General features: G+C 32.4%; 2 protein-coding genes across 3 annotated transcripts; one reads left to right on the forward strand and one right to left on the reverse strand.

The window, feature by feature from the left end:
* The first annotated feature begins 6838 nt into the window (after positions 1-6838).
* LOC126679954 (receptor-like protein EIX2) lies at positions 6839-10147 on the forward strand. Of its 2 annotated transcripts, XM_056106055.1 has the most exons (2): positions 6839-9290; positions 9408-10147. In XM_056106055.1, the coding sequence occupies exons 1-2, from the start codon at positions 6998-7000 to the stop codon at positions 10094-10096; spliced, it is 2982 nt and encodes a 993-aa protein (XP_055962030.1). In that variant the 5' UTR covers positions 6839-6997; the 3' UTR covers positions 10097-10147. The 2 variants fall into 2 exon arrangements, with proteins under 2 accessions (XP_055962030.1, XP_050230935.1); XM_050374978.2 differs by having other exon boundaries at positions 6841-10147.
* Positions 10148-11735: 1588 nt separating this feature from the next.
* On the reverse strand, positions 11736-15049 carry LOC126679952 (receptor-like protein EIX2). The gene has a single exon (XM_050374976.2). It carries the CDS (start codon positions 15027-15029, stop codon positions 11844-11846), a length of 3186 nt encoding a protein of 1061 aa, XP_050230933.1. The 5' UTR covers positions 15030-15049; the 3' UTR covers positions 11736-11843.
* Between the last annotated feature and the right edge of the window lie 294 nt (positions 15050-15343).

Raw genomic sequence — 15343 nt, forward strand, 5'->3', positions numbered from 1 at the left:
TTTAAATTTACATCGTTCAACACAATCGGAGACCTGACCACAGTAAAAAAAATTAGAAAATTTAATGTCATTATAGTATATTACGCATCTAATATCAGTAACAAAGCAAATAGTCATTATCACAAATTGAAGTCCAAACATTTCAATGATTGTTGGTAATTTTCAAATAAAAATACTCAATTAATTATTATAACCTCCAACATACCATCCCATGTACAGTAGGTAGACATGTACAAATTAGTTAATCAAAGATAATTATCTCTCTACGTCATTCTTTTTAATTACTTCAACAATAAAAAATATTGAAACATTGCTCCACTGCTACTTTTCTTTATGCAGGGTATTAAGTTCTTGTGCTCACTTTTATAATCTTCTTCATCTTCTCCATTGATTTAATTTTCAACCTCCACCTACCAAAAGAACCAACAACAACAACAACATGACACACCAAATACCAATCTCACCATTTTCATTAAATACCAATCTTACTTTATACCAATTTTTATCATGAATTTGTAAGTAACTGTTACTTTGAGATAGCAGCATAAAGAAACATTTTTATCATATCTTTAGATACCATATCCAATTCAATGTACGAAATAACAACAAAACTCTAACAATCTAAATTGAAAATAGATTCAATATCCTCATAAATGAATTTCCAAAAACCAATTAAATTACCAATTTCTCTATCTAAAAAATACAACAATACCAGAATAATTTTCTTTTGTGAAAAGACAACAGTAAAAAAACATCAAAAAATGGCATCCTCTAAAATCAAAGCAAGAACACCAGTAATGAATCACAATTCGTATCATTTCAAAATTCGCCGGTAAACCGATACGAAAATTACAAATCGCCGACAAATCGCCTCTTTTTATCAACAGAACCACCAAAGATTTAGCGCGGTGACACCATCTCTGATCCTGTTGCCGGTCATTAGAGTATAAACAGCCGTATTTGACCGTCGTCAGAGCGGCGACTATGAGTGGCAACAATAGATGAGTTTACAAGGAATGAAATTAATTGATATCAAGGCTGGGTCTTTGGTTTTGTGATGCCGGACTGAGTTTAATGAATATTGAGGGTAAATAGGGATTAAAATTATATTGAGGTAGTCTTGCAAATAACTTTTAAAAAAAGAGAGATTGTTGCTAAAAAAAAATCTTGAGTCGCTAACGTAAAGATTTTAAAAATTGAGTGATATGGTGTAATTTTCTCTATTTTTTATCCTAATTAATCTCAATTAAATCCTAATTAATTGCAATTAAAACCTAATAAATCACAATTAATCCCTAATTAAATTAAGGGTCTTTTTAGCCTTTTTATCAATTTTTTTATTTTTTTTGTTCCGGCGAGGAGGAGGAGGAGCCTCCTCGCCGGAGCTGTTCTTGACAGATCCGTAAGGATCTATCAAGAACAGATCCTCACCTGAGACTCTGTGACCCGTGGGTCTGGAAGAACAGACTCGCGGGTTTGTATTTTAAAAAAAGTTTAATTTTTTATGTATATTAAAAAATTAGGGTTAATTTGTTAATATTTTAATTTTGTGGGTTAATTAGTTAATTCAGATTTTAATATTTGGGGATTAATTTGTTATATACTATAAATTAGAGGGTTAATTTGTTGTTTTAAATTTTAAAATAATAGGGATTAAATTATACTTTTTTAATTATTAGGTCTTAATTTGTAATGTTTAAAAAAAATTAGGACCATTTTAAGCTTTTTTTAATCAAAAACCACCCTCGGCAACAAAACCACTATGAAAAACCGGAGAGTGTAATACTCTCTCTTAGGTGAGAGTGGGGAGGGGGGTTTTTGACCCGTTTTACACAAGTTCAGGATATAAGCGATCCCTTTTTTTAATTTTGGACTTTTTTGATACTTTGACGCAAGTTCGGAGGTGAAAGTGATCCTTTATTCAATAAAGGCTTAATACATTTGCGTGTCCCTGCACTTTTCATTTTTTGCACATAAGGTCCCTGCACTAAAATATTCCATCATTAAATCCCTACACTTTAATTTTCATCATCCCAAGGTCCCTCTGTTAAGGCGAGTGTTGACGCCGTTAATGCACTTTCAATTTTTTTAACTTTAGATCCCTGCACTTTTAGTTTTTTAATGTTACGTCCCTGCACTTTTAGTTTTTTAATGTTACATCCCTGCACTTTTAAATGTAGAGATTGTGTATAAATATACATTAATTTTTAGTTTAATAAAACTAAAATTAAGTATAAAATATTAAAACTTATATTTTTTAATGGGTATGAATTTAACATAATTAAATAATAATAATAATGTCAAAATTTCTATCTTTTAACTATTATTTTATTGAATATTTAAATTATTCTTACTAAATGTTTAATTTATTGTTATTCGTCTATAAATAAAAAAATATAATATATGAATTTTTTCATTATGTTGAAAAATAAAAGTGAATTTAATTTTTATTTTAACAATTAAACATTAACTTAGAGAAATAAAACTAATTTTAATATTTATTATTAAATAATTAAAATAATATTCTATCCCGATAATTTTTTATTTTTTTTAAATAATATAACAACATTGCACTTCAAGGTGTAAACGGACGTTCATCTTGATAGATGTCAACTTCGAAGTTAAGTATGTTATATAAGTTTACAAGTATGAGCTGTCTACTTCCATTTATAGAGGAGACATATCAAGCGGAAATCTAAATGGATTTCTAATCTCTTAATACTTTTTTATGTCACCTTTAATTTTTTTTAAACTAATTTTGAATATTTTTTGAGTAAGGGCGTCATTCATGAAACGTACTCTAATATTTAAATCATATTTATTTTGTTAAAATGATCGTTAATATAATTTTATTAAATTTTTAAATTATTATTACTTATCTTTAAATAAAAAATAAAATTAATTAATTTTTTTATCATGTTAAAAAATAAAACTGAACTAGACTTTTTATTTTTTAAAAGTAAATATTAAGTCACATAAATAAAACTAATTTTAATATTTTTTATTAAAATATTAAAATGATATTCTATACCAATGTTTTTTTATTTTTTAAAAATAATATAACAACATTGTACTTACAGGTGTAAACAGACGTCGATCCTCATATATGTCAATTTCGAATTTGAATGTGTTATATAAACTTAAAAGACAAAACTGGCTACTTCATATTTTAGAGGAGACATATAAGATAAAAGTCTTAATGAAATTCTGATTTTTTTATTAATTTTATCTAAGTTGCCTTTAAAAAAATTTAAAATTAATTTTGAATATATTTCGAATAAGGATCTCATTTACGATATATACTCTAATATCTAAATCATATTTATTTTTATAAAGTGGTCGTTAATATAATCTAATAAATAAAATAAAAATAAATTTTTCTTTTTTATTTTATGAAAACAGTTGTAGGGACTTCGTTTATATAAAATCAAAGTGCAGGGACGTTATTTGTATAAATTAAAAATGCAGGGACCTAAAATTAAAAGTGCAGGGACCTTATTTGTATATATCAAACTACAAAAATGAATTCTAGTCTCATTAACGGCGCGTGTGCTACACGCGCTAACAGAAGGTTAACAGAGGGACCTCAGGATGAGGGAAGTTGAAGTGCGGGGATTTAATGATGGGGTATTTTAGTGCAGGGACCTTATATACAAAAAGAGAAAAGTGCAGGGACACGCAGATATATTAAGCCTTCAATAAAACTGACAGCAGTATCTTCTGGAACCACCTCTAAAAAATACACAACACATTCTTTCTTATATGATATAACTTATAATTTCTTTCATTATATTTGAAAATAAAGATGTGATTTTGGATTTATATTTTCATTAATATTTTAATTATTTTGTTCCGTTTTAGTGTTATTCAACTAAATCAAAAAAACTAATAAGTATAGATATTAATTATATATTTAAGAGATTTAACCAATGAGTTATAACTTAAATGATATAAGTACTCCCTCCGTCCCATTCTAATTGAACACTATTTCTTTTTTGGGTGTCCCATTCTAATTGACACTTTCCATTTATAGAGTAGTTTTTACACTATTTTTCTCTTTATACCCTCTTCAATTAATGCATTTAGAAAGCATATTTTTGAAAAGTTGTGATGCATTTAATGTAATGTAAGGATATAAAAGTAATGTTACTAAAATTTCTTAAATAATGTGCAATTGAAATTTTCTCAATTAGAATGGGACGGAGGGAGTATTTGGAAACAATCTGCAAGGTTGTTGGCTCAATTATTTCCACAAACGCTCTCCCTCTCAAATTATGTAAAAAAAAAATTATGAGATTTAATATCTTAGTAGTTTTAATTTATATAAAACTATTATTTAATAAATAAATAAATTAAACCATTAAATTTCATAAAAATATAATTTTCATTTAAATTTACATTAAAAATAAGTTCAAAATTAAATTGAAATTTAACTTCGTATGAAATATAAAAAAGGTTCAAGATCATAAAACCGGATCACTTTTTCTCTGTACTTAGCAAACCGAATTGGTTTCCCTCCTCCCCCTCGTCCACTCTTACCTGCGTTTAAAACACACTCTCCATTAAAAAAAATGGTAAAAAATCTAGAATAATCCTTAAATTGTTTTTAATTATTCAATTTAGTACTTAAAGATTTTCAAATAAAAAATAATTTCTACAATTTTAAACATTCATAGATTAAATAATTTTTAAAAAACTTATGAAGACTTTATTATACTTTTCCATCTCTCCACCTCACCGCCGCCACACATCCACCGAAATCTGCCGCCACCTCTATCTGAGGAAGAGCAACTGCTTCTTCTCGGGTGTCAGCAGATATGAAGGTGGCGATGTACGGTGGGTGTGCGGCGGCAGATATATTAAAATTAATTTGTATTAAATTAGGATGGCTGACGGTGGATTAGGGTCGGCGGCGGTAAGAATGGAGGCGGGTTAATTAAAATTAATTAGTATTAGATTTTGATTTTTAAACATAAAGGATGAAACTGTAAATTATGGTAAATATCATGAGTGTTTGGGTAATTTGAGAAGATTGCAATGGCACAATGAAAAGAGATTTTCTGCAAAAGTAATCAAATGATTCATTTTCAACTTACTGCACTCTTTATGAAAATTAAAATGACAAGAGACCTCACACAATTCAGAAATCTTGTGAAGTCGAAAAATTAAAGAATAATCTCGGAAAGGGTTTCAGTTTTTGTGGAGATTAGCAGCAATAACATGGGAAATCGATCAATTAGAGCTGCCTTATACCTGTGAAACTGGCTTATTCGGATGGAGATGAAGGTATGTTTCAATTCTTAATTTTATCTTCACTATTGCGGAAACTCTAGATGCCAATATTAACTGCTATCTTATTAAATTGATTTAGATTATTTATTTTAAAGAATAATTTGGATCTAAAAATTACTAACTGTTTTTAAAATCAACTTTTTTAAAGCGCAATGGGAACCGTATTTTTTAAAGAATTTTTTAGGTAAACTCAGTCTACCACTGAGCTGAGCCAATCATTTTAGAACTACTGATGGACAAATAATATTAAGAATTTCTCTAGTTCTGAAGGTCAAATCTTTATAGAAAAGTATAGAAGTGCTAATGTAATTTTTCCATTATTTTATTATAGGATATTTGAGAACAAAAATGAAAACGAGAGTTTACGTGGTGGACGGAAAAAGCTTCGTATGTTGTATTCACAATGCTATTAGTCATCGGCCGGCGCCGGTTTTACTTTACGGCTAATACCCATTAAACAAAACATTACTTTACACCTAGATTATTAATAGAGCAATTTACTTTCAGATTTCTCATATATGTCATAATTATTAATGCCTTTGTCCTTTTTATTTAAATATCAAACAATGTGATCCTTTATTTTTATTTCAGTTAATGCTTTGGTATTTCCATTCAGTTAAGGTATTAGTCAACTTAGTTGAAAAACTTAATTAAAAAAATTAAAATTCAATTGAATTCTTAAACTAATATGTATCTATAAAAATTATATTATTGTAAATTTAATGGTATTAATTTAATTTTTTAATATTTATTGACATTTTAATTGTAAAAAAAATTAATTTTTTAGTTTTTAGTTTTAAAAAGTAAATAAAATAAGAATATTAAATAATTAAGAACATTTAAATTATTTAAAATTTGAATATAAAAAAGTAAAACAAATTAAATAGGCATTATTAAGTTATTGAATCTTATAAAAATATAATTTTTATTTATACTTGTGTCAAAAATAAGTTTATGGACTAAATTGAAATTTAATCTTTTTTAATTAAGTCTTTTGACTTAGTTGACTAATATCAAAAATAAACAGAAGACTAAAGAATTATCGAAATCAAAAGTGAAAGATCATATTATTTGATTTTCATACAAGAAAAACAAAAACGAAAGTGTGAATTATATGGAGAGTGTTTATTCAACATAACGATTATGTCACGTTATTTTTACAACAAGTCAATAATCATTTGCGATGGTGGAGTATTTAATCATTGTTCATTTTTTTCAATTAAATATCCTACCGTTACAAACATCTCATTGATTTGTTGCACAAATGACGTTACACGATCGTTACATTGTATAATTATTTATATGTGGAAGGTGTGAGTAATTTAGTCTTACATATGTCATCTATACTAATCTAGAACTCACATCATTAGTCTTATAGATAACCAAAGCAAATTAGCCCATATACCAAAAGCAAAATATACAATGACAGCAGTTCTGTCATTTTCTATCATTTATGACCTCAACTCATTTCCAAAAGTCGGCCAATGTATGACTTTTCACACTTTCTATTGTGTGTGTGGTTTTTGTAAAAGATGCATTGTTTATATAGCAATGCATGACTTTTCATACTTTGATTATATATTACTATTCTTTCTGTAACCAAAGTATTTTGGTTGTCCTTCCTTCACAAATAATCTACATTATTCCCATTTCTCATTTCCTAATGTTAAAAGAAGCTACTCCAGTTGCTTGTTGAGAACGGCAGATGACGATTAGTAGAATCTTTATCATTCTTTTCTTTTGGTTTCAGTTCCAAGGAATCTTTATTCATTTTGTTTTCTGCGACGGAAGCTGCATCCCTGGTGAAAGAGAAGCTCTTTTGCAGTTCAAGAATGATCTTACCGGTCCTTTAAACCGGCTGGAATCCTGGTTTAACGATAGTGATTGCTGTAAATGGAGCGGTGTCGTCTGCCATAACGTGACTGGTCACGTCCTTGAGCTCCGCGTCACAAGTTTTTCTGAAGATGAATATTATGCCAGTTATGATGATGATGATGATGCTCCTCATTATAGGGAGTATGCAAAGAAATCAGTATTTGGAGGTAAGATCAATCCATCTTTGCTAAACTTGAAGCACTTGAAATATTTAGATCTCAGCTACAATAATTTTGGAGGAATTCCAATCCCAAAATTTCTGGGCTCTATGACAAGTCTAAGATACCTTAATCTTGGTGCAGCGGGATTTGGAGGAACTGTACCTCATCAATTTGGTAACCTCTCAAATTTACAGTACCTAAATCTCAATGGAGATGATTACTTTTATCATCCTAGATATGTTGAGAGCTTACGTTGGCTCTCTAGTCTTAGATCACTAGAATTCTTTGACCTGAGTTATGTGGACCTTAGTAAAGCTTATGATTGGCTATACGTGTTAAATACGCTTCCTTCACTTGCGGAATTACACTTATCAGGCTGTGATCTTTATCCAATCGATCATCATCTTCTCTTGGTTAACTTTTCATCCCTTGTGATTCTTGATTTAAGAGGTGCTTTTCAACCCCAGGAGGTCTTAGTTCCCCATTGGATTTCTGGCATTAAAACTTTGACTTTTCTTGATCTTGCAGCGAATGATTTTCTTGGACCTATACCTTTTCATATTCAAAACTTGACCTCGCTGATACAACTAGATTTATCATATAATGAGTTCAATTCTTCCATACCAGATTGGTCTGTTGCTTTTTTCCAACTTCAGTTTCTTCGCCTTCATTCTAATCTGTTAGATGGTAGAATACCAAGTAGCATTGGAAATTTGACTTCCCTCAGTACCATTGACTTGTCGAATAATTATGGACTCAAAGGAGGAATTCCAGCATCATTCAAAAATCTATGCAATTTGAGGTCACTTAAACTATCATCTTTGCCCATGTTCCAAGAGATTAATGAGGTCCTTGAAATTCTGTCAGCGTGTCTCTTCCGCAAGCTAGAGTCATTGGTTTTGGATTCATGTAGCTTATCAGGTCATCTCACTAATCATCTTGTGGAATTGAAGAATCTAGTCAAATTGGATCTTAAGAATAATTCAATTTATGGTCAAATTCCAGAGAGTTTAGGGGAGCTGAATTCTTTGAGTTACCTCGACCTAGGGAGCAACAACTTGAATGGGACACTCCCAAGCAGTTTTGGAATGCTTGAAAATTTACAAAAGATAGATTTATCACAAAATGCATTAGAGGGTCAAGTTACTGAAACTCATTTCACAAAGCTCAGAAATCTAAAGAGCTTCAAGGCATCTGGGAACCGTCTAGTTCTAAGAGTTAGCCCTGATTGGGTTTCTCCTTTTCAACACATTGAAGAATTAGAGTTAGAGTCCTGGCATGTTGGCCCTTTGTTTCCCGCATGGCTTCGTCCGCTTCAACATTTAAACACTGTCGACTTGGCCAACTCCAAAATTTCAAGTCCCCTTCCTATTTGGTTCCTTAACATGTCTCTCTCATCCTTTGTTATCAATCTTTCTCATAATCAAATGCATGGAAATATTCCATACATCAATTTGAGCTCTAGCGGTCCCATTGATTCTGAAGGTTCATACATTGACTTGAGCTCAAACCGGTTTGAAGGTCCACTACCTCAAGTGTCTTCCAATCTCACAGTTTTGGATCTTTCCAACAACTCATTTTCAGGGTCAATATCTAACTTCTTATGTGGTAGCATGCATGAGATAAATGCTATGGCTTTCCTTAACCTTGGGAAAAATCATTTATCTGGTGAGATACCCGATTGCTGGGAGAGCTGGAAGAATTTAAGAGTCCTTACACTAAGCGACAACAATTTCAGAGGAAAATTCCCTGCATCAATTGGAACATTAAGCATAGTCGAGTTTTTGGACATCCACAACAATAGTATGTCAGGTGAAATACCACTGTCAATTCAAAAGTGGAGCTACTTACATATACTTGACTTGCGTGACAACCAATTTACAGGAGATATCTCAACATGGATGACAGGTGAACAGCTTCATCAGTTAGTAATTCTCAATCTTCGTCAAAATAAATTCCACGGTCAGATATCCAAAAAACTATGCCACATGACCTCTTTACAAATTTTGGATCTTGCCTATAACAATCTCAGTGGAACTATACCGAAATGTATCAGTAACTTGACTGCAATGGAAACAGGACAGGGTAGTCAAAAATGGATCCATAGCTGGGACATGGGTGCATTGAGAGTTATAACGAGTTCTGCCGTTATGAGTAAGGGAAGAACAATGGAATATGACAGTATTCTTACTTATGTAAGAAGTTTTGACCTTTCAAATAATAAGCTATCTGGAGAGATTCCCGAAGAAATAACAAGCCTTGTACAACTACAATCTTTGAACTTGTCGCATAATCTTTTAAATGGGAGAATTCCTGACGACGTGGGGGCTATGAAATCACTGCAATCTCTTGATTTTTCTCAGAACCTGCTTATTGGTGAAATCCCACAAAGCATGTCAAGCTTATCAAGTTTGAGCCACCTAAACTTATCCTACAACAAATTGTCAGGAAGAATTCCTGAAAGCACTCAGTTAGGAAGTTTGGAGGCATCAAGTTTCATCGGCAACAACCTTTTCGGGCCACCGCTTACTGAGGAAACGAGAAACACTCGTACTGTTCAGACTGAGAAAGAAAGCAGAACAACAGGCGAAGAAGCTGAAGTGGTGGATTGGTTCTACTTGTATGTGAGCATTGCTCCAGGATTTGTGGTAGGGTTTTGGGTTGTAGTGGGTCCTTTAGCTTTTAACAGACGCTGGAGGGATTTATATTTTGCCTACTTAAATCAGTTATGGAACAAAATTTTGGAATTCTTTAATTGTATGTTATAATAAATTAAAATTTCAGAGCATAAAATCTGATTTCCAGGTTAATCATGTTAATATTTTCTTCTACTGATGCTTTTTGATTATTATTATAATTTCTTCTAAATATTGATGGTTTAATTTCTTGCGGGAACTCTGTTTATTTTGTTTTTCTGCAGTATGTGGAATCTGGAGCTTGTATATATCCAATAAACTGTGAAAAAACTGGTTTCAATGTGTGTTTGTATATGTGATCAATTTTGTCAATTTTGTCCCTTGTGTATTTTCAAAGTGTATAACTGTATAGAAACAAATTGTGAAAACATATTTATTTAATAATTTATATGATTTTGTATTATATACTTATATCAATTTTTGTATGTTTGTGTTTAACATTTCCATAGTTGCTTTGTATATGCTATGAAAATATACAAGTGCGGATGTGGGGGTGATTCAATATATTTTGAAAAATTATTATTAAGTAGGTCTAATTTGATTTATATAAGTTTGTCCCACAAATTCAATAAATGGAATGGCCCTTTGATAGTTTCATGGCTTAGAATATAATTGACATGGGAAATGGGTCGATTTAAAACATGATCTTGTGAATTATCAAGGCCTAATCACTCAAAAACCGCTCACCTTTAAACTTTTTTTCAATTCCACCCCGACATTGAAAATTTGTCAATTTTACCCACTTTTGAATTTTCCGTTTTCAATTGTACCCCAATATTTTATTTTTTGTGAATTTTTTTACTCAAATGATGAGATCATTCAATTAATTAAGTTTAAACATGAAATTAAATTCTTTTTTATTCAAAAAAGTACAAATAAGTCCTTTATTTTTAAAAACTAACTAAAAACCATAATCAAATTAACACTAATTTAAATTCTTAATTAATTTAACTAAATTTAAATAAATTTTAAAAATATACAATTAATATATGCGAGACATGGAGAATGTTTTAAACAAATTTTCAAACGCAAAAGACGTTAATTTAATTTTTCAGGGTACAATTGAAACAAAAAAATGCAAAATAGGGTAAAATTGACAAATTTTTAACGTCGGGGTATGATTGAAAAGGGGCTAAAAGATCGGGGTTTTTTAAGACATTAGGCCAATTATCAAAATAGAAGATAATCTCGGGAAGGGTTTCAGTTCTTGTGGGTTCAGTAGCAATAACATGGGAAATTGGTCGACTGGAGCTGGTTAAAGTTTCCATGGATGCTTATGCATGTTTAAACTTGCTTATTTGTTCAAGCAGTTGGAGGTATGTTTTAAGTATTAATTTTATCTTCTATTTTGCAGAAACTCAATATTTGTAAAGAGTCTCATGTGTAAGGTATAATAGAAACTCAATATTTGCTAATAGTTGCATGTTAAAACCTTATTGATCAATGCTAGCGGTTTTCGGAGTTACATTATAACTGAAATAGTTGTCTCATCCTGATTTCAAAGAAATGTTAGCAAATGCTGAATATCTGTTTAAGTTGGAACTGTCTTGGACTTGATTATGCTGTCACTATAGGTTGTAATAGCTTCGCCTAGGCCGTGGATCGTACAATTTTATTCCTCCAATTGATATTTCTGTGCATGTACTAATCAGATTTCCATGTTAGTTTTAATTACTTTATACTGAATGTTTGCATTTCTTTTCTTTACAGCTTTATGCAAATTTGAATGCACTTCATTGCCATACAACAATTGCGAGACCATCAAAAAACACTCTTGCAATAGATTTACAACAGTTAAAACTTCCAAGCAGCTTATTCGTCATCTGACTGATCTAGAAATTCTGTTCCCCAATTCATTCAGAAAGATGAAGTACGAATGTCTCCATCTTTTCTTAAACAGCAGAGGACCTATTACTCCCCAGAACCCTATCACAAATCCAGGCGCAACGCTTATATAGAAGTAAGACCAGTCCACTGCTCCTTCAGGTTCATTCCAATCATCTTCTGTTGCTTCTTTCTCAATATTGTCAGGCTTTGCATGATCATCACCGCTGCAGTTCTGAGTGAGAGGAGGCCCACAGAGGTTCTCGTTGCCCCTGAAACTAGATGAATCCAAACCTCGCAATTGGGTGCTTGAAGGAATTCTTCCTGATAATTTGTTGTAGGACAAGTTCAAATTACTCAGAAATGTCAAACTTGACATGCTTGGTGGAATTTCACCAGATAGCTGGTTTTGAGAGAAATCGAGAGATTCTATGCCCTTCATAGCACCTATATCCTTAGGAATTCTCCCTTTCAAAAAATTGTGTGACAAATTTAGAGCTTGTAATGATACAAGTGTTGTAATTTCATCAGGAATCTCTCCCGATAGTTTGTTATTTGAAAGGTCTAGACTCCTGACGAAATTGAGAATGGTGCTGTATTCGAATATTCTTCCATTTCTGACAATTGAGGAACTCTCCTTATATGTCAATGTAGGACCATAAGCCGAAGAGATAGTCCCGTCATCCAGACCACTTGTTCCACTGATCATTGCTGTCAAATTATTAATACATTTCGGTATGGTACCATTGAGTTTGTTTTCTGCAAAGTCCAAGATCTGTAAATTAGCCATATTGCAGATCTCTTTAGGTATGAGTCCGTGAAACTTATTTCCTCGAAGATTGAGAATACTAGTATGTTGAAGTTGTTGCCCTATCCAAGTAGGAATCTCACCACTCATTTCATTTTCACTCAAGTCAAATACATTTATTCGTGTGCAATTCTCGAGTGAAACTGGTATTGCTCCAGAAAGATTGTTGTTCCGAAGATTCAATATCTGGAGGGAACTTAAAGTTCCGATGGACTCTGGAATGTTTCCCCTGAATTTATTGTTGCTTAATCTTATCACACTTACATAACCCCAGTTCATCCAACAATCTGATATATCTCCTGAAAACATATTTTCTCCCAGGTTAAGAACGTCTATAGTCCTCGATTTGTTGCATAAAAAGGTAGTTATTGATCCAGAAAACGAGTTGTTTGAAAGATCTAGCCCAAATGGATTGGAAAAGATTGATGGCATAGGACCCTCAAAAAAATTTGAACTCAAGTCAATCAATGAGTAATCAGAATCATCTATGGTTAAATAGGGAATGCTTCCATGCATTTGGTTATGAGATAAAGTATATTGATAAAGTCTGGAAGAAAAGTCATTGAACCAGACGGGAAGGGTACTAGAAATTTTCGAGTTAGAAAAGTCGAGATATGCTAGATATTTCAGGGATTGAATCCAAGTGGGGAAGTCAGGACCAACTTGCCAGGATCCCATTTTTATGGTTGAAATAAGTTGAAAAGGAGGAAACCAATCAGGACTAACTCTCAGGATCAGCCGATTACCGGATGCCACAAAACTTACCAAATTTGTGAGGTTTGCAAAGTGAAGTTCAGAAATTTCACCTGCCAATGAATTATCAGAAATATCTACATCTGCTAACTTAGCCAGCATCCCGAAACCTACCGAGACAGTCCCATTCAGTTTGTTCTTCCCAAGGTCTAATTTTATCAAGGAATTCAACTCTCCTAAGTTCTCTGGAATTGTACCAGCGATCAAATTATCATTAAGATCTAAGTAAGCTAGATTCTTAAATTTCAGTAGATCGTCCGATAACTGACCTGATAGTTGAGTAGATGGCAGAATCAATGACTCAAGTTTGTCAGAACCACATTCCGATAGAATTTCGAAGACCTCGTTTATATCTTGGCTCAGTTTGGTTTTTGACAGTTTAAGGGACCTCAAATTGCAAAGATTTCTGAATTCGGTTGGAATTTCTCCTTCAAGATCGTTATCCGACATGTCAAGGCTGGTGAGAGAATCCAAATCTGAAATGGCACTTGGTATTCCTCCTGAAAATCTGTTCTGTGATAAGTCAAGGAATTTGAGGGAAGTCAAATTTCCGATGTCGCTTGGAATTTCTCCTTCAAGAGAACAACCCGACAAATCAAGACTACCGAGGGAAGTCAAATTTCCGATGGCACTTGGAATTAAACCTTGTAATTGATAATTGGAGTCAAGGTGTAGAACCTGAAGATGTGTAAAACCATGTAGCAAGTTGAATATGGAAGAATTAAGGTTGCATCTGGATAAGTAAAGTTCTGTTAGAGTGGTTATGTTCTGAAAACGAATAGGAAGTGACCCATCAAAACTATTCCCCGAAAGATCAAGAGAAGACAGAGTCGGAAGACGAAAAACCCAACTCGGAACTTGAGGGTAGTAATTGTTTGACAAATCAAGAATGGCAAGGGATGAAAAGTTGACATTAGGAAGCAGAGGTATGGAATCATCAAACACACATGCTGATAAATGCAATTCAACTAGTGAAGGCATTGTGTTTAACTCATCTAACCAATTAACTGCTCGACTAAGATTCGTGCCACTCAAGTCGAGGAATTCTAGGGATCTAAGACTAGAAAGCCAATGCAAACTGTCAACATTCAAAGAAACTTCTTGTTTTAGATTAAGATATTGCAAAGTTGTAAGATTTCCCAATTGATGAGGAATTGTTCCTCCAAATCCTGCATTGGAGAGGTTAAGATATCTTAAACTCTCCATGGAGCCAAGGAACTTCGGAATCTCAACTCCTTCGAAATTGTTGTTGCTTAAATCGAGATAATTCAAATGCTTCAAGTCGAGCAAAGACTCGCTAAGCTTACCTCCAAAAGAAGTCATGTCGAAATACACATCATAGAAATAGTAGCCCACGCCAGCAGCGGAGGAACTAAACTCTTCCGAAGAAAGAATTCTGAGATGGAGCTCCGTGACATGGGCAGTCGAGTTATCACAAACGACTCCGAACCATCTGCAGCACTCCGCGTCATTAGCAGCCCAAGAAGCTAGTCGGTCCGAAGGATCTATAAGTCCGTCTTTGAAATTCAAAAGAGCTTCCCTTTCGATGTGATTGCATCCCAATACGGCGGATGCGAAGAGAAACCAAAGCAAAGGAAGTATAACAGAAACAGCCTTCATTTGAAAAATATGAAATGAACTTTTCTAAACTATAGATATAAATATCAATAATTGTATGTAATGTGATGCATGGAATAGTCAATGGAACAAATATTAAAAGTAATCTATAGCTGTTGGATTTAGCTTATAGTTTTGATATGCATTTAACTTTGACCATTTACTAAATAACAAATAGATATGTGCTGTTGAATTGACATTCAAAATTGATGGCAACGAAAAAAGAAAAAATATATTTTGCAACTGAATGCATTTCAGGTTTTGGATAATAACATTTTTTATTTACTTAGAACAGACTGCATACCGGGTTCAAAAAA

Source organism: Mercurialis annua, linkage group LG5 (assembly GCF_937616625.2).
Source record: "Mercurialis annua linkage group LG5, ddMerAnnu1.2, whole genome shotgun sequence".
NCBI lineage: Eukaryota > Viridiplantae > Streptophyta > Magnoliopsida > Malpighiales > Euphorbiaceae > Mercurialis > Mercurialis annua.